The 24,950-nt window shown below is 50.8% G+C and overlaps 1 protein-coding gene across 1 annotated transcript in view; it reads left to right on the top strand.

The window, feature by feature from the left end:
- ITSN1 (intersectin 1) overlaps window positions 1-24,950 on the top strand; it is a 221,103-nt gene that overhangs the window by 175,969 nt on the left and 20,184 nt on the right. The window contains exons 30-33 of the mRNA XM_068547009.1: window positions 13,307-13,428; window positions 15,265-15,371; window positions 20,867-21,050; window positions 23,061-23,159. Of these exons, the coding sequence (XP_068403110.1) occupies window positions 13,307-13,428; window positions 15,265-15,371; window positions 20,867-21,050; window positions 23,061-23,159 (512 nt within the window). The remainder of the gene's footprint in view (window positions 1-13,306; window positions 13,429-15,264; window positions 15,372-20,866; window positions 21,051-23,060; window positions 23,160-24,950) is intronic.

Raw genomic sequence — 24,950 nt, forward strand, 5'->3', positions numbered from 1 at the left:
AAGGCAGCTCCCAGACTCTCTGGCTTGTGCGTTTGAGAAGAGCAGCCCTATCTCTGCCAGGGCTTCAGAGCCACCCACCTCCACATCATCAGTGACTGCGTCTGTGGAAAGACGGAGAGCGAGTTTCCCTTCCCTTGTGTGGTCCTCCCACTCCTGGGGCTGCCATGGGAGGGAAGGATTCCAACCGATTGCTGCCCCTTTCAGCACATGGGCTCAAGACGCCACTGGCCTCCTCAACCTTAGTCCTTCTCACCGCAACTGCAGGCAGATTTTCCAAAGACACAGGCTTGCTCTCACTCTGGGCCAACCTAGGAACACATGTTGCTGTAGCTTCTCAATTGTCATTCCTTGGCCGCTGTATATAATAACACAACTTATCTACAAGTTTAGTGTAATATTGGACTCCATTTCTCTTAAAATTTTGGAACACTTGCTTTTCTTTCTTTCTTTTTTTTGGCTGTGCTGTGCAGCTTGTGGGATCTTAGTTCCCTGACCAGGGGTTGAACCTGGGCCCACTGCAGTGAAAGCGCCGAGTCCTAACCACTGGACCACCAGGGAATTCCCTGGAACATTTTATTTGGGTAGATAGTAGAGGGGAGCATGGGGGATCCACATAACTGTATCCTGGGCCCTCTTAGAGGCTAGGAAGCAATACCAGATGGCAGTTCAGAGCAGGGGTTCAAATCCCAGCTCTGCCCCTCACTGGTTGTGTGTTCGTGGGCAGGTTACTTAACCTCTTTGTGCTTCATTTTCCTCATTTACATATGGAGAGATAATAATAACACCTAGCAGATAGTAAGCTCCCAATAGATAATTAGCTTTGTTGTTACTGTTGCTGGGGAGAAAAGGCATCTGTGCCTGGTCGGTGAGCATCACAGAATCCATTTAACTGGCTTCCTGTTTTCTTGCATTAAACCCAGACAGCACAGGATTGTGTGCATTTAAGACTTTCAGAAAACACGCTTTTGCAGACGGGAATTTCAGAGAGAAAAGCCTGGACAGCTTCCCTGAAAACTGTCAGACGTCTCATTCATTTGTGCGCAAATCGGGGCCCTTCTCTGTTAGCGGGAGGCTGGCCCATGTCAAAGCAAGCAGCTTTTTTCAAACACCTTCCTGTGCTCCCTGAACGTGCAGGGGCATTTGGGATTTGGGCCACAGTCTCGGCAGATGTCCTGGCAGAGGGGGAGAAGCCGCCCCGGGTTTCACACGGCTGGTTGGCAGCGGGGAGACCAACAGAGCCAGTGGAATGCACGAGGCTTTTAAATGTCACGTCTGTGGACTGTGTTGGCAGGCCCATGCGGCGCTCCACAATAAACCTGTCACACAGGCATTGAGTCACTGGGTCCTTTATTTCTCATCACTGCATTCTGTGGCCTTGTGTTCTCTTGCCAGCAAAGATTGGAACGTTCAGCCCCCAAACATGCCAGAAGCTCGTTGTTTTTTAAAGCAACCGTGTAGCTTGGCTAAGGGAAATGTATCACTAGGGGCTGCTCCCCAAGGTACTGTCTCCAGAGCAGCCGCCCCCAGCACACTTGAAGACTGGAGGTTAATTCTCTCCAACCCCCTGTGCACACCCTGAGATGCTTCTCAGGATCCAGAGCTTTGGGCCTTGGGCACCTCTGCCCTCTTTGCCGGGCCTCCAGCAGACCGCAAGCCCTACAGTCTGCCCCAGCGCAGGAGGCAAAGCCAGGATGCCCCCCCTCCTCTCTGGGGCATTGCCTTGGGGTTCTGAGGCCCCCTTGGGAAGGACCCCACACATCTGAATCCTCCGCTGATGTGATCTCCGGCAGGAACCTTCACCCTACCCCATCCTCAAGGGGCAGAAGTACATCTGCCCATCCTCTCCCTCCCTTTTCCCCGTGACTGTATCAAAGGCTCAGGACACCGCCTGCCTGCTGATTTCCAGCAAGCAACTCCTTTCCCGCTACTTCCTTGAGAATCTCAGCTGAGGAATATGGATCCAGGTGATGAGGCTGGACTCAGCAAAACCCCAGCAGACAAGGTGCCTGCTCTCCTGAATCTAGGAGATAGATTCAGTAGCGGGAGGAGGCCACCAGCAGACAAATAAGCAGAATCGTTTCAGCTAGTGGTGGATGAAATGGGACAAGTGTGACGGAAGGCCAGGGCTATAGCAGATGGCCTCTCTGGAGAGGTAACGTGGAGGGGTGGAGATCTGACCGCAGAAAAAGAGTCGGCATGCAAACGTCAAGGGGAAACGTATTCCAAGTCCCAGGAACAGCCAGTGCAAAGGCCCCAAGGGTTGATGAGTTTCTCCTGCTCCTCCCATAAGGATGCACTAGTCTTCTACCCGGTACCTGCTCCGTGCTTGCCGTCTTCCAGCCTCTTCTCCACACCATGGGCAGAGAGCTATTTTAAAAACCCAATTAATTCTGCTTAAAATCGTCCAGGGAGGTCCCAGTCCTCCTGGGATAACGACCCAAATCTTGCATTTGGTCCATGAGGCCCCGCTTGATCTGCTCCCTTCTCCTGCCCATGCGCAGCCCCTGCCCCGCCCTCTCTCATTTATTCCTACCTATTTGCCCATTTGTGCTCAGCCTTCCCCAACCAGGGTCTTCCTTTCTGAGCTGCTGACAGGACCACCATTAGTGGCTTCTGTCATCTACAAACCTTGCAGGTTTCTGGCATCAGAACGGGTTGCGGGTGCAGGGGCTGCAGCCACTCTGGCTTCCAGGAGGAGATGCTGATGCTTAAAGAGGTGAAGTCCCAGGCTGGTCTCCAGCGTCCTGGTCTAATGTTCTTTCTAGTTCCTTCTGCTACCTTTTGGGTCACCATGATGACCCTAAACAGAAGTCCGGGCTTCTGTTGGCCCAGTGGGTTTCCAACTGGCTCTCTTGAAAACCGTCTCCTCTGACCTCCAAATTACTTGATGGAAAGGTCCACTTTTTGGACTTCTCTGGGGGTCCAGTGGTTAAGACTCCACGCTTCCACTGCAGGGGGCACGGGTTCAATCCCTGGTCGGGGAACTAAGGTCCCGCATGCCGTGTGATGCGGCCAGAAAAAAAAGAAAGGTCCACTTTCATCACTGGTCCCCACTGTGGCATCCTGGCTGGGCAGACAGCATGGACGTGGAGCCTTTCCCTGCCTTGGAGATCACACGACTCAACCTCCCTGAACTTCGTCTTCCCCCCAGGGCTCTGTGTGCCTGCACGTCCGGGGGAGGTGGTACGTGCGCTCGGGTCCACGGACCCCCATCACCGGCCCCGCCCTACCCATCGAGTCTTACGCAGCCAGACCTTCTATCACCACACTCTCCTCGCCACCTCTCCAAGATTCTTGCATTAAGCTGAAGCCACTGGTGGGCCCCAGCTGGAATGCCCTCACCCCATCTTCCCCTGCTCTGTCTGCCCACCTTCAGCCCTCCTTTCTCTGCTGCCTTGGCCAGCCCCTCTAACCCGCCATGTCTGAGCTCTTTGCTGAATGCTAAGTTACTTACCGTACATAAGCTGAGTGGACGGAGGCTGGTGCATAGACAGAGATACTCTTACCTCCTTCCTCAGACTGTGAGCTTCTTGGGAGCCAGGTCCTATCCCATGAAGACCTACAAACACTAAATAACAATGGTACCTGCCTTTGTATTTAGTACTGAATGATGCCCAGTCTCCCCATCTGCTTAGAAACTGGAGGGCAGCCCCTACCTCTCACACTTGTGTATTCCCCACGGTACCTCACTCTCGGCCGTTGCTCAGGAAGTGTCAGTGGTGGACAGTCTGGTGTTGCCCCCCCGTCGTTCCGCAGGCTTACTTCTTCATCCCCAGCGAGGCTGGAGGGAAAGGACGCACCCCAGTGTCCAGTCTCCTCGCTGTGTGTGGCCTAGAACCCTGCACCAACTGTGCCTGGGAAGGCACTGCTCTGAAAAGATAAATCCACAGGAGGGAATTCCCTGGAGGTCCAGTGGTTAGGACTTGGCGCTTTCACTGCCATGTCCTGGGTTCGATCCCTGGTTGGGGAACTATGATCCCGCAAGCTGCGCGGTGCAGCCAAAAAAAAGAGAAAAAAATCCATGCGAGAAGACCTTAGAACAGGAAATGAGCTTGTTAATCATGAGACTTATTATTCACCATTCTTACGCCACCCTGAATAATATACATTGATTTTGTGTTTGGTTTTGTGTCTCCCCTCCACTAGAATGGAAGCTCCATGAAAGCAGGGACCTGAGGGCATCTCTGCAGTTGCTGAGAAAGAGCAGGAGATGTCACGGGCTCAGGTGGCCTCTTGTGTTCCAGCGGGGTCAGTTTGCCAAGTTAGGAGAGACCACAGGGGACCAGGTTGTTCTTAGACCCTTGTGAAGAAAGTTCCATCGGGATGAGAAGTCCACCCATGCCCCTGTGGACCACCCAGAGCTGGTTTGGTGTCCGGAGCTTCCCATGGGCTGGGGCTGCCCTGGGACTGGTCAGCCAAGGTCATTTTCAGAGGAGACCCGGCTGCCTTGACCCAGCCTGGCTGCCACCAACCCCCGACAGCCTCTGGCTCCGAGGACAGGAGCGTCCTCTCAACCGGCTCATCCAGGAATGGACAGGGAGAGCCGTGGGTATGGGCCACCCTCAGCCCCACTCTTTCAAAAGCTCGTGGTTTCCTTGTGAGCCTCCACTTTCCAGGACAGCAGGAGCGAAGGTTTTATTCCTGATCACAGAAGTCACCGTCCATCTCTGGGCTCTGCTCTCCCATCTGTAAGATGAGGGCATCAAGCAGAGTGATCTTTCAAGCTCTAGCCCTGGACTTGGGGGTCAGGTGGTGGCAGTGTGGCCTCCGGGAACAGAGCATCAGAGGTTCTCTGGGCTCCGGGGTGTGGATGGCCTTAGAGGATGGCATTCTGTGGTTACGGCCATCACATCTTGGACAAGTGGCGTGAGTGACCGGCCTCGGGCTGGATTCGGCTCAGCGGTTGTGGCCCCTCTCATCCTGCATGTGCCTGGACAGGTCTAGTTTCTGAGTCTTGCTCCCTCTGCACACCAGGCGCCGTGTTTCCAGGCAAGCTTCCCTCCCATGGCGTGGTCCTCACCGTTGGCTGCACATCAGAACCACCTGGAAGGTTTACAAGTCATGGACACCCGGGTCGCACCCCAGCCAGTCATATTCGATAAGTCTGCAGTACAGCAGGGACGCCAGGCTTTTCAAATGCTCCTTAGGTGATTCCGACATGCAGCCAAACTCGAGAGCCACGGCCCCCTCCATCCTCCACGCAGCTGCCACAGTGACCCTCCCAAAATACAGCCAGACATTCCCCGGCTCCCCAACCAAAGACGAAAATCCAGACACCTAACTACATCGTTCAGAGCCTCCTCGACTGTACTTCCCCACCTGTTAGGGGTGAATAGTGTCCCCAAAATTCATATGTTGAAGCCCTTAGCCTTATTCTTCATACCACAGAATATGACTGAATTTGGAGAAGGGGCTTTTAAAGAGGTCATTAAGATGAGGCCATCAGGGTGGGTCCTTATCCAATCTGACTGGTATCCTTACTAAGAAGAGGAGAGGAGATTTGGGCACAAAGGGTCACCAGGGATGATCGCACAGAGAGGAAAGGTCATGTGAGGACACAGGGAGAAGATGGCCAGCCGAGGAGACAGGATTTAGAAGACACCAGACTTGCTGACACCTTGATTTTGGACTTCCAGCCTCCAGAACTGTGAGACAATACATTCTGTTGTCCAAGCCGCCCACTCTGTGGAACTTTGTTACAACAGCCCGGCTGACTGATGCATCACCCTTCCACCAGGCGAGAGGCATAGTGATCAAGAGAAAGAACGCTGGGGTAGGATCCCCTCGGCCTTTTATTAACTGAGGCTCTGGCAAGTTACTTAACTTCTCTGTGCCCGTTTCCCTGTCTGTTCAATGGGGAATAACAGCAGTAGCTACCACGTAGGATTACTGGGGAGGGTTGCGTGAGTCCATGAACGTACAGCACTTGGAACCATGTGGCTCAGAGTGGCATCCGTGTTAACTTTCCTTTCTCCCTGGTACCCCAGCCTCTGCTTCCCTCTTCCTCACCTGCCTTCTGGCCCCACCACCCCACTCTTGCTGCCCTTTTCTCCAACTGCCCCTCTGCTCTGATCCCTAACTCCTACTCACCCACCCTGACATTTGCCTGAGGAAGGCCCCAACTCAGATTCCTCCTCCTCTGGAAAATATTCCCAGATCCCTCTCATCAAAACTATGGCCTTGGGACTTCCCTGGTGGCACAGTGGTTAAGAGTCCGCCTGCCAATGCAGGGGACACGGGTTCGAGCCCTGGTCCGGGAAGATCCCACGTGCTGCGGAGCAACTAAGCCTGTGCACCACAACTACTGAGCCTGCGCTCTAGAGCCCACGAGCCACAACTACTGAAGCCCGCGCGCCTGGAGCGTGCTCTGCAACAAGAGAAGCCACCGCAATGAGAAGCCCGCGCACCACAAAGAAGAGTAGCCCCCGCTCGCCTCAACTAGAGAAAGCCCGCGCGCAGCAACGAAGACCCAATGCAGCCAAAAATAAATAAACTTATAAAAAAAAATACTATGGCCTCCTTCCTCATACTGCGATAGAAGTGTGTTTGTACTTCTAACACACCGATCTGCCTTGTGTACTCAAAATATTTATTTACGGCGGCTAGTAAGGACCCCTAAAATACTGCAGGATAGAGCACATTGACAGTGGGAACTCAGAAAGAAAGAAAAACAAGGATGGTGACATAAATGGGGCCAGGAATGAGCTAACAAATGCAGACCATGGGGCACTTGATGCCACACCAGGAATTCCAACATCGGTTATAAAGCCATGAATGATATGCCTTTGATTTAAAAAAATAATTACTAACATTCTTTTTGATGCAAAATTAAGAGATGATTTATCCCTGAGAGTAATTTGATTTTCACCACTTCTCAACAGTCATTAAATTGCCCAGCAGCCCATGTAGCTGGATTCTCCTTCTTGGGAGACAATTAAGCTTATCTGGAAACCACATTGGCACTTTTAAACTTCCGGGTTGTGACTGAGTGCAGCTGAGTAGAAGGCCCTGGTGGGTCCCCAGGACAGGCTGCAGAGGGGTGCCTGGGCTCAGCTGGACATAGCTCAGGGGGTCTTCGGTGCCATCAGGTAGAATTTCCCCCACCTCTCACCACAGGCCTCCGTGCCCACTTGACATCTCTAGACCCCCATCAAAATCCAGTCTTAAGGATTTGCACCTCTGAGGTCTCAGGGATGGACGACAGGGTGCATTGTGTCCTCTACGAGGTGCCTGTGAATCGGCAAGGGCCAGAGTGTGGATGGGATGCCCCAGCCTCCAGCAGACTGAAGCTCCCGCAGTCCTGCTCCTTCATCGGTGAATCCCAGCATCAAGCACAGTTGCGGCCATAGCGGGCCACAGCTTAGAGAAGAGGGGGGTTTAGACATCGGCTGCAGGGCAAGGACAAAGTGCCTTGACCACAGAACCTTCTTTTTGTCACATCCATTGTGGGCAATAAGGGCAACATGATTAGATTCATTTTCCCAGGAGAATCCAGTGTAGCCTTGAGGGAAGTGCGCCCACCTGGCAGGAGACACCAGGGCCATGAGGCTCCCATTTCCTACATTCAGGTCAACCCTGGGGAAGCCTTCTGTGTAGACGGGAGCTCCAGGAGCCCAGTTAACATGGATCCTGCTGACCCAGGGCCATTTAGCCAGAGGATTTGGACTGAATGTCCCCACAGACATTGGTAGATCCTTTCCCTTAAAGATGAAAAACCATCGCCCAAGCTTCCATACTGCTTCTCCCCCGTCCCTCTGGCATCACGGCCTCTGTAATCTACTTCCCACCTTATCTACTGTCTACTTCCACACTTATCTTCCATAGCATCTCTGCGTTCACCTGGCATGCTGGCCCACACGTCCCCAACATAATGGCCCCATCCTCCCTGGCCATATAGAAGCCTGGCGCAAGGAGGACCAGGTCCTCGTACAACCTTCCTCCATCGGGATGGAGAGCACCTAGTTTTCTGAGTTGTTGCATCCTCCACCATCGGCACAGCCCGCAGGCCCATTCTTTGTTGCTTGCTATTTTAAATTTAATTTTCATGTCCAGTCACCCCCAGGGCTATGAGTTTCCTTGAGGACAAGGACATTACCTTGCTTATTTCTGTGTCTCTTGGACTTCAGGGGGAACGCAATGCATATTTATCGACCATCTCATTGTATATTTTGGCCCTTTCATAAGAGGAATGAAGCCTGTTTATTTGCTTTGCTCTGTGGCCAGCTTGCTGTGGGGCCTGGTTTGGTTTTAAAAATTATGGTCCCCACTGGGAAAGGAAGTAGAATGATTGGGGTAGGGAGAGGGGGCTTTTTACCCTACATCTCGATGCTTCATGTCTTTTGAACTGTTTACAATAAGCATGTGTTTGTGCATTACTTTTGTAATAAAGCAATTTATTTAGATTATGCTGTTCCTATGAGCAATGTCCCACTGAGGGGAAAAGATGATCTTTTGGGGTAAGATACTTTTCTGCAGTGCCCCAGACTCCAATCCTTTCAGAGGGGCGTCATGGCTCTCTCTGTGCTGTAAATGTGTCTATATGAAATTATAAGGGACAGCACACAGATTAGGAATTTCACATGGGTTGTAATTGGGGATCATTTCTGACTGCCTGGAGTCATTTGCAATATTATTTCAGCTGCAAGAGGATTATAGTTAAAGAATCCCTCCATCACGCCGAGATGTCCACGAAATTTATTTGCTGTGCTTTGCCCTCTCGTTTTTCACTGGGAAAGGAAGCCGGCAAAGCATGTTTATTCTGGTTCCCAAAGGAGAGAAAGACCACATCCCTCCACCCCTAAAGAAAACTCTCTATTTGAAATGTCTTTTCCACTTACCCTGCTCTGAATAATGGAGTTTTTAAACTCTCTTGTTTTGCTAAATATTAAATTTTCAAAGGAAGGATATTTTTGAGTTCAAAGCACCTATTTCAAGTCTTTAATCGTTCTCTTGGTCTGGCATTCATCTGCAAGAATTTTTAAAACAGCATCCTATGGGTCAGTTCAGTAGCTGAAAAGACTGTTCCAAGCCAACATTGTTGGCACATAACGCTGAGATGAATCTCCCCACAAAATCTTTGCTGTTCTTTGGGTTCTGGGTCCTGGAGAGGCCATCTGGACCATCCCTCTGTCTCTAGGCAGGCTGGTTGGGGGGCCAGCACAGGGTGGGATTTGTTGGGGCAAGTAGCCTAGAGTCACACAGCACTGCCCCCCCCATATTTCTCAGCCTGCTGGGTGGATTGGCCGAAGGCTGGAGCTGCCGGGAGTAGGACGCCATGCAGCCTTCTCATGCCCCCCACCCCCATGAGCAGGAGGCGGTCAGTTCACCCTGAACTGGCCTCAGCACTTGGGATTCTTGGACCAGTGGCCCAAAATCCACCCTGGACCTTCTGCTGTTGCTCTGGCTCTGAGCTTCTTCAAAACCACACTGTGTGAAACTTGAAGACTCAGAAGAATGAACTTCTGAAATCCAAAGCAAACCAGTTCCTGTCATCTTTCCTCAGTCGTTCTGTGTGTCTCTGGTCACGTGCACCATCCTTGCTGCAGAATTGTCAGTTTCTAGGAATGTCACCATTTCTCAGTGGGGTGCTATTGGCACTGGAGGTGGGCCATTCTCTGTCCTGTATATTGCAGGTCATCTAGCAGCCCTGGTTCAGCCCCCCAAATTCCAGCAGCCACCTCCAGTCATTATGACAACCAAGAATTCATTCTCAGCCTGGAGTTGGGAGGTGGTTGCAGTGCAACCCTCAACCTGGTGGGGAGCAATACCACCCTCAGTCTGTTGGGTGGGCAGTACCGTCTTCAGCCTGTAGGGGAGGCAGTACCATCTTCAGCCTGTGGGCAGGCAGTACCGTCTTCAGCCTGTAGGGGGGGCAGTACCATCTTCAGCCTGTGGGCAGGCAGTACCGTCTTCAGCCTGTGGGGGGGCTGTACCATCTTCAGCCTGTAGGGGGGGGCAGTACCATCTTCAGCCTGTGGGCGGGGCGGTACCATCTTCAGCCTGTAGGGGGGGCAGTACCATCTTCAGCCTGTAGGGGGGCAGTACCGTCTTCAGCCTGTAGGGGGCAGTATCGTCTTCAGCCTGAGGGGGGCGCAGTACCGCCTTCAGCCTGTTGGGGGGGCGGCACCACCCCCAGCTGAGGACCCCAGGGTTCTTAGCTGTATGCTCTGGGGGTCAGGCATTTCTCCTCTTCCATCATGAATTCCCAGCACCCAGCACAGTAGGATATCAGTAAATATTTGTCAAATGAATGAAGGAATGAGATCCATGAACAAGCTTCAAGAGGGCCTGCAAATCCTTTAAAATTGTGTGCAAAATGTGTATATTGTGTGCATTATATACATATGTTTTCTGAGGTAAGAGTTCACAGCATCCACCAGATTCTGCAAGGGGAATTGTGACCTACGGGGACGTTTGGAAGACTGTTCCAACCAGTGTCCACTACTAGCCCGATGTTTGTATCCTTGCAAACGTCACTGCACAGTGTGTGGGAACTGAGTTTTAGAGCTGCTGGTCTGTACCAGTACTCTGATATCCCTGCAGAAAGGAATGTCCTGAAAATTGCAGGGGAGACCCTGCTTCCCTGAGTTCATACAAGTCTGTAATGCAAGGGCTGTATTCTACCCTTTAACAAGAAATGGCCTTACCCCTGGGCCCTTGGACTCACTAACAGGAAAGTTTGGTAAGAATAAGGCAGGAATGAGATATTTTCCTGCCAAATTCAAGAGTGTTTCTTGGGTGGCTTTCCTAAAGAAAGCTAAAGAAATTGGTGACATCACTCAGCTTCCAGTAAGCCGGGGCTCACGCATCACCTTGGCAGAGGTTGGCTGAGCCCCCCAGGTGAGCAATCATGACTTGCTTCCTTCCTGAGAATTCATTGTTGATGCAATTGTTTTAATAAAACACAGTCAACGCACCGAGGCAGGAAGGACAGCTAGGCCAACTGGTGGCTGAGCAGAGGGCCCGAGTCCCAGAAACATCTGCAGACCTACGCGAAGGCTCACGCTCAGCCCGTGGCCTGTGGAATTGCAGTTTAGCCGCACTGCCGTGGCTTTGAATGAGGTCTCGGATGGAAGGGCGTGGAGCGTGTTAACATGATGACGGCTCAGCCTTGATGCTTTCCTGGCATCCATCTGCCCATCCTGGGATTATCCTGTCCCAGGAAGAGAAGCTCTGGCATTCTAGAGAGGGCATTTGGCCAGGGGAGGGGACAACACTGAAGGCTGGAAGCGCCCAGCTCAGAGTTAATCTTGGGCACAGTGAAGCATTTACCGAGAAGTCTATGATATCATTCGCCCCAGAGGGATCATTCTATTTGCAGAAGCTTCCAGCATATAGACTAGATCAGTCATGAGCCTAGAAATTCCCTCGGGGGAAGGTGGAAACTCTGACGAACCCCTGATAGTTCAGAGCAGGCTTCTCAGATTCGAGTGTACCTAAAAAGTCACCTGGATAGCTTGTTAAATCAGATTCCAGGCCCTGACTCCACAGTCTGGTCAGCAGGGGCCTGAGCATCTGCATTTATAATAAGCTCCCAGGTGCTGCTGATGCTGCTGGTCTAGGGACCCGACTTTGAGAACCACTGGTGTCCAGCAGGGGGTTCTGCACTGTGCTCCACGGCACCCCCTTGTGGGGAGAAGAAGGGATGCGAAAAGGAAGCGAATGGGACTCAGCGCCCTCACCCCCACCTACATCCAAGACACCTCCCAGTCTTCTTTATAAATCTGGTTTTGGTGATTAAACAAAGAACCCCTGATAAAAAGGACAGAGGTGAGGGGACCGCTGACCTGGAAGAGGTAGGTCCAGACCTGCAGGAGGGGTACTCCCTACAGCCGTGAGCTTACCCGCCCCTCATTCCAGTGTGCCTGGGGCAGGGGACAGCCTCTGCCCAAACCCCGAGAGCATCCAAAGCAGACCAACCCCAAGTAACCGGCTAAGTGAGCAGAGGCCAGGGCGGGCGCCACCTGCTGTGCATGCCCCACCCCACGTCAGCAGAACCTACTCCTTGTGGACCTGCAGCCAGAGCTGTGTCCGGCTGTCTGCACCTGGAGGAATTCCCTGTCCGCCTGTAGGTTCGCTGCTCAGCTCCCGTGGGTGCAGGACAGCAGCCTGGTCCAGGAGAGTTTGCCCAGCAGCGTCTGGATGTGCCCCACCTCTGCCCTGTCCCCGGGCCCATCGGGAGCCTCAGCACAGCCATTTCGTCCTCCAAAAACCAACCTCAGGATAAACATGTGCCCTCCTGTAGCTCGGATCCAACAGTAGTGATCTTGGGTACAGCCCAGTCTCTGGGGTCAAAGTGTCAGGGTCCCATCTCAGCTTCTCCACCACCCAGCTGAGAGAGCTTGGGTGAGGCAACCTCTCTGAGCCTCAGTTTCCCTGTCTGTACAATGGAGATGATTTTAGTGTCTATATGAGCATTAAACACAACTGTCAGTGTTCAGCTCCTGGTACAGCACCTGGCATGGTGAGAGCCCTCAGGAAATGTCAGCCAGTTGTTACTAAGTCTACTCTGGTTTTTGTTTATTTGTTTGTTTGTTTTCATTTGTTTTTAGGCCGCCCCGTGTGGCGTGTGGGGTCTTTGTTCCCCGACCAGGGATCGAACCCGTGCCCCCTGCATTGGGAGCATGGAGTCTTAACCACTGGACTGCCAGGGAAGTCCCCACTAAGTCTTCTCTCTTGACACTCTTTTAGTGGTTTTGCTGAAGCAGGAGTGTACGGCCTGTAATAGTTTCCTGAGGCTGCTGTAACAAATGACCGCAAACTGGGTGGGCTTAAAACAACAGAAATTTATTTTCTCATAGTTCTGGAGGTGAGACATCCAAAATCAAGCTTTGGGTAGGGCCATGTTCCTTTGCGGGCTTCAGGGGAGAATTATTGCATGCCTTTCCCTTAGCTTCTGATGCTGCCAGAAATCCCTGGCGTTCCTTGGCTTGTAGACACGTCACTCTAGTCTCTGCCTCTGTCGTCACATGGCGTTCCCTTCTGTCTGTCTCTGTCGTCTTCTTATAAGCACACCAGTCATATTGGACTAGGGCCCGCCCTAATTGGGTATGACTTCGTCTTAATTGGATTGTATCTGCAGAGACCCTATTTCCAAACAAGCCCCCTTCAGAGTTAGGACTTGAACATATCTTTTTAGGGGACAACAGGGATAGGACTTGAACATATCTTTTTAGGGGACAACACTGTCTAACTGGAGTGAGACCACAGGGCCCGGCGGCCACGAGGACCCTGGGGATCTTCCCCATGAAGCTGTGCAGGCTTCCCCAGACCTGGACTAAATTGTCCCCATGGTTGTGTTTTGCAGGGTGTTCAGACTTACATCTCTTGGATATGTTGACCCCAACTGAGAGAAAGCGACAGGGATACATCCACGAGCTCATTGTCACGGAGGAGAACTATGTGAATGACCTGCAACTGGTCACAGAGGTAAGGGCAGCTGGGGGTGCTGGGGCAGGGTGGGGGGCACTGGCAGAGGGTGGGGAAGGCAGGGACTCTGTCAAGGAGGGCTGAGTCCTGATTCCCAGTGTGAGAAGCTTTCCGAGGTATGGGAGCATCTGGACGGTACATCACAGAGGAGAGTCTTACCCAAGAGAAGATGCTTAATTCTCATCCGTGGCCACGGACTCACAATTCTCATCTGTGAGTCCTACCCACAGAGGAGCAGAGACCCTTCAAGCCAGGGATAGATGAACCCGTGAGGAGTGCCTGGGAGGGGACACACGGGCTGTGAGCTGGGAGTCTGGGCTCGACTCAGAGAACTTGCAGCTCAGCCGCCAACTAATTGATGCCGTAGAGCGTCATCTCCCTGGCCCTCGGTGGTGACATCTGAAAGTGACAGTCATCTGGCTGATATCTTGGTTATTCCTCATGCTACATGTTACCTCCCAGAAAAATCTGTTGCGGAGAATGAAGATGTTTCCTCCCGGGGCCCCGTGCACACCCTCCCTCCCCCGTCCTGGACGATGTCTCATTTTGGCTCTCCTCCCAGGGAGCTGTTGAAGGGCCTTGTCTGCCTGGTCCAGAAGGATGGGGAGGTGGAGAGTTGGGAAGTTCTGCTTTTCAGGAAGCCTTTGGTCCATACGCATGGGAGGTTGCCATATTAGGAAACGGGTTTGCAGAGCTGGACGTTGGGGTCACCCTACAATTTGAAAAGTACCGTGATTGTTTGGGAACCCCTGTACCCCAACTACTGTGAAACCATCTCCTCTGATAGTCTTATCGACCCAGAAAGACATTGCTCGGTGACCCAGTGTTGATGAGTACAGGTTGCAGGATGAGTTGATGGCCCCCAAGGCCATCATTAATGCTTAGGGAGCATTGGTATGAAAAGGTGTCCCTTTCTCAAGACACGTGACTGTCACTAAATATACAGTCTTGGACGTCTAGGCTGTGAGTGTCACCCTCTTAGATATGGTACATTGTGCAGTGGCCTGGTATATGCCAGGTTCAACATCGGCTTAAAGACTCATGAAGAGTAGGCCTCCCAGGGATCAGCCTCAGCCCAGCCAAGTTTATTTCAAAGACAGGCTGTCCCGGTCCTTAAGGTACCTTCCAGCGAGTGGCCTGCCTGCAATGGTAGCTATGACCTCTTTCTAGGCAGGGGCTCACCACGTGAGGCTCAGCCAAGACCTGTGGTCTACTGTGAGCTGCCCACCCACGCGGAGCTTGGGCAGGCTCCTGAATTTCCCGGAGCCCAGGAGAGGGGCCGCACCCACCTGGTACCAGGCCTTCACTCGTTGGCTCTGTCCCAGGCCCAGCCCAGGCTGCGGGCAGAGCAGTGGAGTCTGTCCCGTCCCCAGGCTGCTGGTTGGGGGCCCGGCTGCCGGGGCTGCTCCCCTGGACTTCCTGAGGCTTGTCTGTGCAGCCGATGCTGGGGGCAGGAATGCGGGAGTCCCCCCCACCCCATGCATCTCTCAGCCCTCCACTTCTCCCCTGTGCCCAATTCCTCACCGTGGCAGGTGAGAGCTTGAGTGCCTTTGTCCAGACCCCCGGCTGAGTCCTGGCGGAGTTAAGGCCTGTCCTCCAGAGTTTAGTGGGCCTCCTTGTAAAACAGTGTGGACCTGATGGGAACCCACCACCCCCCATACCCCCCGGCAGAGGGAGGGCCACCTGCTTCAGAAACTCTGCAGCTTCTGGGCCTCCCAGCCAAAGCTGCAGATGCCTCGGTCCTTCCCGTGGCTCCGAACAGATCGGTGTGTGCGTGCGTTTGAGTTTGAAGCTAACTGTTTGCTTTCTGAACTGCTTCGTTTTCTGCATCTGTAGATCTTTCAGAAACCCCTGATGGAGTCTGAGCTGCTGACAGAAAAGGAGGGTGCTATGATTTTTGTTAACTGGAAGGACCTGATTATGTGTAATATCAAACTGCTGAAGTAAGCCTCTCCTCCAATCTCCAGCCTGGCTTCGCCCTCGCACGCCGGCCCTGCTACGTGGCTTCGTCCGTGTGTCCCCTCCGTGCATGCCGCCCTGTGTTTCTTTCTGCCTCTCTTCCTCATTTCCACTCACAAGAACCATCGCTCTTTCTTGCCCTGATGCTTTCTGGAAACACACCCCCAGTTTTTCACTGGGGAGAATGGATTGCTCAGGCATCCCGGTTCCTGCTTTTACCGTGGTTCTAGAATGAACAGAGCTGGGCCGATTCTGGCTCCTAATCGCTGGCCAGCTCCATCCAGGGTGGGGGGCAGCCCCCCCATGCCTCAGACCCTGGTTCCATTGGGGGAATGTTGATCTCTTGAGACTTTCTTGGCTCCTGAAGATGGGAAAGGGTGGGACCGCTCATGGCCACGGTCAGCGGCAGTTCTCAGGATAGGCCTCTGAGAAGCCGGCCTGGAGCAGTTGCTATCTTATTCCTGTTTTAGTTCTCGGAGGCAGCTGCAGGGCCAGGGAGAAACACTGGGCCAGGAGTCTGGAGACCTGGGCTTGGAGCCCAACTTGCTGCCATTCCTCAGTTTCCCCACCGGTAAAAGGAAGGGATTGGATTACATCATCACAAAAGTCCTTTCCAGTTCTTAAAAAAACTTCCAAATCTGTGTCCACCAGGCCCTCGGTATAACATCATTTGCTAGAAAACAGATGAAGTCCGTGGTGATCCTGGGGGCCAGGAGGAAGCACAGGCCCTGGGAACTGGTGTCCATTCCAGATCTCTAGGTTCATGTAATTGGGAAGCAGCTATTTCCTGAATGTGGTCCCTGGGATTTTATAAAGTGATTTCAGGTCCCCACTTTCTTGAGTGTGTTTGGGAGTAGATGAAGGGATGGACAGAGAGGTGCAGAGAGGCGGATGTGAAGAAAAACTATAACGTCTTCTGTTTCTATGTTCTAGAAGATGTTAATCAAAGATGATGGCATAGGGGTGGCTTGGAGAAAGTATTTCCATTACCCACCCCTGAGAAGCATACTGTAGAGGTTTCTAGCATAGGTCTGGGTCAGACTCTTGGGCTCACACCCTGCTGTTGCCTACCTGCTTTGAGCAAGTCACCTATGCTCCCTGGGCCTCAGTGTCCTCATCTGTAAAATGGGGGTGATAATAGTACCTACCACATATGGTTCTCCTTAGGGATCATTTAGACAGCGAGTGCGTGGTCCCTAGTAAGTGCTGGGCTTGGGCCCCAGGGTGGGCTGAGCACCCACTCTTGCCTTGGAGAGAGGCTGCCTTGTCACTTGGGGCAGGTGGGCTAGTTAACCCCTGAACCTACAAGTACTAAACCTAAAGTGTTGGAGACAAGTTGTTTTGAAATAGATGAAAAGGTTTTCTGTTGAAAATATACCTACAAGTTAACGCCTCTTTCCTTGGGCAGCTGTGTGGGGGTGGGGAGGCGGGCGATGTGTCTGATGTCCCCAGTTACACCCCTCCCCAACCCTCCCAGCATCGGCGCTCCCTATGCCTTTCTGTTGTCTCTGTACTTTTAACCCTCCATCCTGCTCATGTCAGGAAAGCAGAAGCCCCTTTCTTGAGCTCTGTCAGTGCCAGGCCTGCGTGCTCCTTCCTCCCATTAGCGCTGATGGGCTCCACAGCCCTGGAGGTAGGAATTGGGAACGCTCTTGCAACCGCGGAAACAAGGCTCAGAGAGGTTGAGTGACTTGTCCAAAGTCACACAGAAGGCAATCAGGGTGCCCCGGGCTGCTCTGTGGACAACGCCCAGGGTCCCACTAGGGGTTCCACCCTGTCCTGCCCTCGATGGAAAGAAGGTGAGACCACGAGGCAGACGTCTCGAGTTTTCATCTGGGCTCCAGCGCCTTCTAACTCGTTTTGGGCAGTTACCTCGGGCAGATAACTCCCCACCCCTTTGTTTTAGAGCTTGTAAAATTGCAGTCAGGGCTCCTGCCCTGTCTAGCATGCAGGGTTATCCCAAGGAGCAAAGAGATCAGGTGTACAGCTGGCACCCTGTCAATCATGGCACCAACAGGCACAGACACACCCTCTCCCATCACAGGTATGCTCTGCGCCTTCCTCTGATGACCTGATTGGTTAGTTTGGCTAATCTTTTCATTTTCCAGATAAAATACTTGTATTTAGCAGGACCTTTCTGGGGACCTGATTTCTTTCCTCCTTTCTTTTCTTTTTTTTTCCTTTTCAACATCTTATTATGAAAATTTTCAAACATACCAGAAAAAATTGGACGAATTTTATGGTGAGCGCCCATATTGTAGATTATACAATTTTGCTGCATAGACTTAATTTCTTTGTGCAAAGGGCTAATCCCAATGACGGGAAGGTTTAGGACTCCTGGCAGGATGGAAGAAGATGAAGAGAATTTAAGGCAGCTCTCCCTGGAAGGCTGCAGTGGGCAACCACATATCTGTCACTCCTGATCCAAGGTCCAGCGACTGCTTGTACTTAGAGGGGGGACATAGGATTTATCAAACAGATAAATAAGAAACAAATAAAATGAACATAAAAGGGAGCTACCTGGGGCACACAGACTTCCTACTAATGCCACCTCTGGTTGGGGGTTAAAATGGATGGTTGGCTCTCTTACCTGTGAGCAGAGAGCTGAGAAGTTTGTCTTCAATGAGCAGAGTAGGGAAGAAGAATCTAGAACATTTTAAAGTTAAGAGCTAGGTGCAGGCCGCTAAGGATGGCTGTTAGAAGTGATAGCAGGAGGGGTGCAGAAGCGAGATAGGGTGTGTAGAACCAGGTACTGCAGCTGTGTTTTTAATCAAGATCCTTTCCTGCCTCTTTGCTTGAATAATAAATAAATAAATAAATAAATGAAAGAGCTTCTCCAAAAAAAAAAAAAAAAGTTTTTCTTAAATATTAAGTATTCAGTTTTCTTTTTAACTTAAGAAGAATAGGCATGATTTTATTTTAGGCAGAAAAACAAAGAAAAATAAAAAGATACCTTGGGGGGTAAAGACAGGATGGGGAGAAGGAAGAAAGGGGCTTTGGATGGGAGTGGGCAGGGTGAGAGGAAAGGAGGGAGAGGCTTGAGGAAATGAAGAGGAAGGACAGAAGGGAGGGAAGAGCAGGGGGGCCGTGGAAGCCCCCCTTGGTGGGATGGCAGGAGCTGCTTCTGGAGCAAGGACAGGCCAGGAGCCCTGAGCATCTTGAGGGGAGGCGGGGCTGGGCACGGTGCTTGTCCTCACATGCGGTGCTTACAGACTGTGGGCTCTGGAGACCAGGGCTTCCTGCTACCCATGAGCTGTGTGACTCTGGTCAAGTCATTCGATTTCTGCGTGCCTCAGTTTCCCCAACTGTCAATAGGGATAATGTCATATAGATTAAAAAAAAATTGTTTGACACATAGGACACATTCATAAATGCCAGCTCTCTTGACCATCCCCTTGATCTGCGAACTTCAGAGGGCTACTCATTCGTTCAGCAAATGTCAAGCTCTCTGATGTGTTCATTAGCTGATTGATTACTGTCGCAGTTCAAGACCTTGAATCCATAGACCTTTATGTGAGATTACAAATCAGCTCACCAAAGGGCGGGGCTGAGGCTGCAGCAGTGGAGTCATGTGATCCCTGAGCCTGGTGACGCGCCCTGTTTCAACCCACTCAAACCCAGTCCTCAAAAGCCTTGCCTGTGCGGTAGAACATCCCAGAAGGTGACTCACAGTTCAACCTAACAAGTGCCTGGTCTGTAGCAGGGGCCTGATTTTAGGTCTGTCTCCCAGTTGGACAACTCAGGTCTCCAAACGTGGGCCTCCAGAACCCAGGAACTGGCTTAACTTCCTCAAGACAGTGATGATCTGCGTGTGATCTTTTTTCTTTTCCCTTTTTCTTCTCTCCCCATCATTAAAAAAAAAAAAAAAAGGAGGGGGGCAGGTGAAAGCACTCTTATTCCCTTGCAGAAAGATTGTGTTTCTCCTCATTGGAAAATCATGGAATGATGGAATTTCTTCCCATTTCCGTCCATAGCAAGTTTGTAACATGGTTATTCAGCACTCTTGTCCCCCAGCATTGGTAGTGACGTAACCCTTGAGCAAATTTCTACACACTGGGAGATATCCCACACCAACCCCCAAATGAGCAGTGGCCACCTGGCCATCCTGAGGGTACCAACCTGCCACTCCTCACACCCCAGGCAGCCAGCGCTGACCAGCACCTCTCCCCACAAGGGCACCTGCTTGAGGGGGAATGGCTCATTGTTTGGACCACATAGCGCACTGTCCCTAAAGCTTTTCTCCTTGGCTTGTTGCCCAGTCCAAAGATTCTTTTTTTCTTTAACCAAAAACGTAGGAGAAAGAAAATAAAGTGATCTGAAGTTTTTAATACTAAGATTGCAGAGCCTCCTTAGAATTATATAGCCCTACCCATGACCTTGAAAGCAGCCAGAGGAATTCATAGTAACATCCTCCCAGCCTTATGTAAAAATTCCATATCATACCATTCTGTTCCTTCCATCCATCCATCCATCCATCCATCCATCCATCCATCCATCCAGGCATACAGCCATCCAGCCATCCATCAATCCAGCCATCATCCATAATCACTAGGGTAGGCAGAACACACCCATGGCCTCATATGTCGAGGTCCTGCCCTTATAGTACATTGCTATCCTTGCTGCGTAAAAGCTCGGTGCCACGCCCTTCTTATAGATGCTGGGTTAGGAGTTGACGTGCGAGTTAGAAGGGTGGGATGCACAGTCCTGGTGTTATGGTCCTGAACACTCAGAATGCAGCTGGACTCCTGAGCAAACACTTTCCAGTCCCTCTAGTACCTTCTCAGCTTCCAGGATATAAATTGTTTGAGTTTACGACCCGTTATCACATGAATAGGCTTCTCTCTTCAGAACTCCTCTTAATCCAGTCAACTTCAAATTAGCCACAGCGATGAAGCAGTGAACCAGAGAATGGCACAGATTGTTCAGACAATCATTTATACCTGGCTTTCGTGAACATAATGGGATTATTTTTCTGTGGCAGTTGATTTACCATCTTGATTATGTTTTGTTTGGTCTGAAATTGAGCCTCCATGGCCCCTGGCAACAGCAGCTTCCCTTGGGCAGCACTGGCCCCGGAAACAGGTTCAGTGTTGGGGCCATACCAGCCTGGACAGATCATCCATAAAGTCAGACATCCACCCAGGGATCCTGTCTGAGTTATTCAAAAAAGAGATTCCATATATTTCCACAAGAAAACATTGTCTTTTATGCTGACTTGTTCAGCAAAGTTTGTTTTTTTTTTAAGTTTTTCTTCCTAAGAGCCAGCAAACAGCCTTCATCTCAAAGAAAAATGCCCCAGTGATACCTCTTTGTAGCACTAGACTCATTTCTTTTTCTGTTCCTTGTCTGCCACATAGATGCTTTAGTGGCCCTGGGTTTGTGCCCCTCACACACATCCCATTTCTGTACCACCTATAAGTGTGCTGTGTACCCATCAGAGAGCGTGAAGGGGGCACTCACTTCTCGTGTTTCTGTTCAGAGCGCTGAGAGTTCGCAAGAAGATGTCTGGGGAGAAGATGCCTGTGAAGATGATCGGGGACATCCTGACCGCCCAGCTGCCACACATGCAACCCTACATCCGCTTCTGCAGCTGCCAGCTCAACGGGGCTGCCTTGATCCAGCAGAAGACAGATGAGGCCCCTGACTTCAAGGAGTTTGTCAAAGTAAGGAGCCCAGGCTGAGCTGAGTCTCTGCCCCCGCCGAGTGGCCGTCTTCCAGCGGCTGGGCGTGTGAGGGGCTGATTCACACATTTACTGAAGGCCAACAAGGGTGAGGTCTCGGCTGAACAGTAGGGGCTGCCCCTCGCTGGCGGGTGGCTGGGACCAAGGGGGTGGGCTTGGAGAGGAGGGACCAGCGCTGGCCTAGAAGCTCTGCCTTGGCCAGGTGTGAGTGGTGTTATCTGAATACAGGTTTAAATCCTCCATCTCATTTTTAGGCCTAAGAGGGCTGGTGGGTCTCAGGTTTCCTATTCTGTTTAATCTGAGCATCTTCAGTTCTTTGCTGCTCTCTGCCCTTCACCTGCAAAGGGAATGGCCGGCAATCCCAATGGACCCTTTGTTTTTTTCCCAATTGGTTCTTTTTGATGGGCTCAAGCTCTAGGAAGCCCATGGGGGTGAGTGTGGGATGCCAGGACCGCTGCCTTGGAGGATAACAAGGGTCTGGAGAGCCATGTGCCCACCAAGGGACATTGTGGGGAAGTGGGCCCCATGCTGCTGGAGGCCCCAGGCTTTGGGTCTGCTGCCCTTCGCCGGGGTGGGTCCCTGCTGGCCAGGCCAGCCCACGCAATCAGCCCCAACCTCTCCCAGAGGGGAAGAAAAAAGAGAATAAAATAACTTCTGCTAAACAGGCACATTTTGATGAACGGACAGCAAAATAATCGTACTAATGACAGGCTTATCTTTGTACCTCCTGCATTTTGGGGGCAGGCCTTTCCCACTCCCCCCAGTAACCATGTTTGTGGAGTCATCGTTGGGAGGGGAAGATGCCATCTCTTCTCAGCCTAGCATCAGATGTTCTTGTTCTTTCTTTCTTGCCCTGTTTCTCAATATTAAGTGCTCTGATTTTCTACCCAATGAGTGGGGTATCTAAGAGGAGAAACACTGCTATGAAGGAGGCCTAGGGTGGGCTGGAGACTGGAGAGCAGATACTGGGCTGCCAGGTGCCACGGGCCACCTGGGGTTCCAGCCAAGGGCCGGGTCCTCCCTGGGTGCAGGCAGGATGAGTTCATCACTGGATGTACTTGAACTTGAGGGAAACGCTGACACCAGCCCAGGAGGGGCCTTGTTGCCCCTCCCCTTCTCACCCCTCCCCTCATCCCCTCTCCCTGCCTCATTCCTGCGGGACTTTGACATGCCTTTGCCAGCTGCAAAGTGTTCCTGGAATAATGGTGTCCACGGCTGGAGCAAGTTCAGGCACTGACAGGTCCCAGGGCTTGGGGCCCAGGTCATGGCATTAAACCTGTTCCTAAGACACTAAACCTGACCAGAACCTTTGAGAGCTGTCACCATATAACCCCTGTGACTTGTAGACGGGGTCACTGTTTGGAGGTAAAAGGACTCTTGTCCTCCAGTCAAGTTGACGAAAGTGGTGGAAGGAAAGAGGCAGGGAGTCCAGGGTGGAGACTACCACAGCCCCTGGGACTGGGGGCCTGACCCTCATGTCTCGGCTTCACCATCCCTACCCTGCTGGGGCTCCCACGGGCAGGTGCAGGTTTCGCCCAAAACAGACGGTGAGATCCGGCCAGGCCCTTCCAGCGTCTGTGGGACTTGAGGGGGATTTTTGTTCTGACCTTATAGTCTTGTGACTCTCCTTGCTCCTGGGAATGTTATAAAGTTTTGGTAGGTATCCAGAGGAAATATTCTCTGTGAAGCCAGAATCTCATCTTTGGAAGTAAGAAACCACATGTCCCATGGAAGGTCCACTGGATCTGGGGAGCAGGGTTCAACCCTGCAGCTGAGTCACACCCAAGGTAGATTCCCACTCTCCATCTGGAACGGGCCTCCTCCTGGCCTGGGGATAACCAGCCCGGCTCTTCCAGCTCCGGGCTCCTCAGCTGTTATCCAGATAGATGAGATAATGTGATGGGTGGGGAGTCCTGAATAACATCGATGTTGATGTCACTGACCAGATTTTGCAAACTTCTTAAGTACATTTTAAAAAATCTCTTATTTCAGAGACTGGCCATGGACCCTCGCTGTAAGGGAATGCCACTCTCTAGTTTTATACTGAAGCCTATGCAACGGGTAACGAGATACCCACTGATCATTAAAAATGTAAGTAGCTGTCTTGCCTTTTCGAGTAGAGGAATGCTTCCCCAGCAGGTCAGGGATCTGGGGCCATGGGCAGGTTCCCCAGCCAACACACCCGGTATCTATTGTGTAGAAATTTTATACCAACAGGCTGCAGGAGGCATCTGCTTGATAACTCAGAAAGAAAAGCTAGCTTATCGTGAAAAGAGCTAATAATACACAGCCTTCAGCTCTGCAACCAAGTGGCCTCCACCTTATAAGTCGGAACATGAGAGCTCAGTTCTTTTCCTAACACAGGCAGAGTGTCTTTAGGCCTTGGTTTTCCTAGTAAGAAAGAGAGAAAGAAATATAGTTTCCACCACTTGTCTTCAGAAAGCCATTGTGAGATACTCTATGTTGATATTAGATGATTGTTTTTCTCCTGTCATTTTAAGAAAGCCAATACCAAAAGAAAAGAAAAAAAAATTAGGGTTTCAGCGTGCCCATCTGTAAAGTGAGTGAGCAGACTTAGACATCCTCTGAGCCTGTGATTCTATAACCACAGGGAGGAAAGCTCCTGGAGAGAGGTTTTAGATCTGGTTCCTTTCGATGGAGAATTTAGAAACCCAGATCTAGACACTGGTGTGCTCACTGATACTGGGGTGTTGTTGCCTTTTGACTCTCTCAGCGGCCGAGCCAGGCAATATACGTATGTGTATATATTCATACCCACATATTAACATAAGTGTGCTAACATATTTATTTCAAGATTTATATATATTATAATATGTATTAAAACCCATGAGGTCACACCAATACTTCCTGTTCTAATCTAGTATCATGGAATTTATTCTAGCCTTTCCCCTTTCTCTATATATAACTCCCTTCTCCATGAGAAGCCTGGCTCTCATTATCCTCAATAGATTTACTTATTTGCTGAATCCCCTTATATGTAACAAATTTCCCTCTCATATAAGCCAGTTCCTCAGTCCAACCCCAGTTTGACCCCACAAAATACACTGTGGCCACATTGGTTGAGGTAAATAATTAGTTTTGAAAGAAGCTTTCAATCTACTGTTTCCTTTTCTCCAACTTGACAGTTACTATTAAACTAACTCAACACTTTTCTTTACTTCCCCCAATATTTAGTTGGGAATTGGAGTTGGAAACAAGATTTTTAAGTTCTAGGGGCTTCCCTGGTGGTCCAGTGGCTAAGACTCCACATGCCCAGTGCAAGGGGCCCAGGTTCGATCCCTGGTCAGGGAACTAGAGCCCACAGGCTGCAGCAAAGATCCTGCATGCTGCAACTAAGACCTGGAGCAGCCAAATAAATAAAATAAATATTTTTTAAAAATAAAATAAAATAGGTGTTCTAGATCTAGCTAATGGGGGGAAAAACAAAAACAAGAAAATAACTGAGAGGCATAAATATTAAAAAAGAAAAAGCAAATTATCATTCTTTGCAGAAACATGATTGCTACCCTAGAGAACCAAAAAGAATGAACTGAAAACTAGCAAAACTAAGAAGAGAATTTCTAAAGGTGGCCAGTTATAAGATACATATGGAAAACTGTAAAAATACTAAGATTAGATATTCTTTATAATACTGAGGTGGACAAATTCTTAGCATGGCACCAAAGACAGAACTTTAAAGAATTTAGATTTGTAGCAACTTGAAAAAAATTTTTTTTCCTCTGGGAGAAACCTAGATGTTCATTAAGGAGAGTAGTTAAATAAAGTGGTGAGTCTATACTATGAAAGAGACTTTTTTTGTATTAGCTGGAATGATATCTAGAAAATGCTGTTAAGTTAAAACAAAACAAAACAAACAAACAA

This window comes from Eschrichtius robustus, chromosome 6 (genome assembly GCF_028021215.1).
Source record: "Eschrichtius robustus isolate mEscRob2 chromosome 6, mEscRob2.pri, whole genome shotgun sequence".
Lineage (NCBI taxonomy): Eukaryota > Metazoa > Chordata > Mammalia > Artiodactyla > Eschrichtiidae > Eschrichtius > Eschrichtius robustus.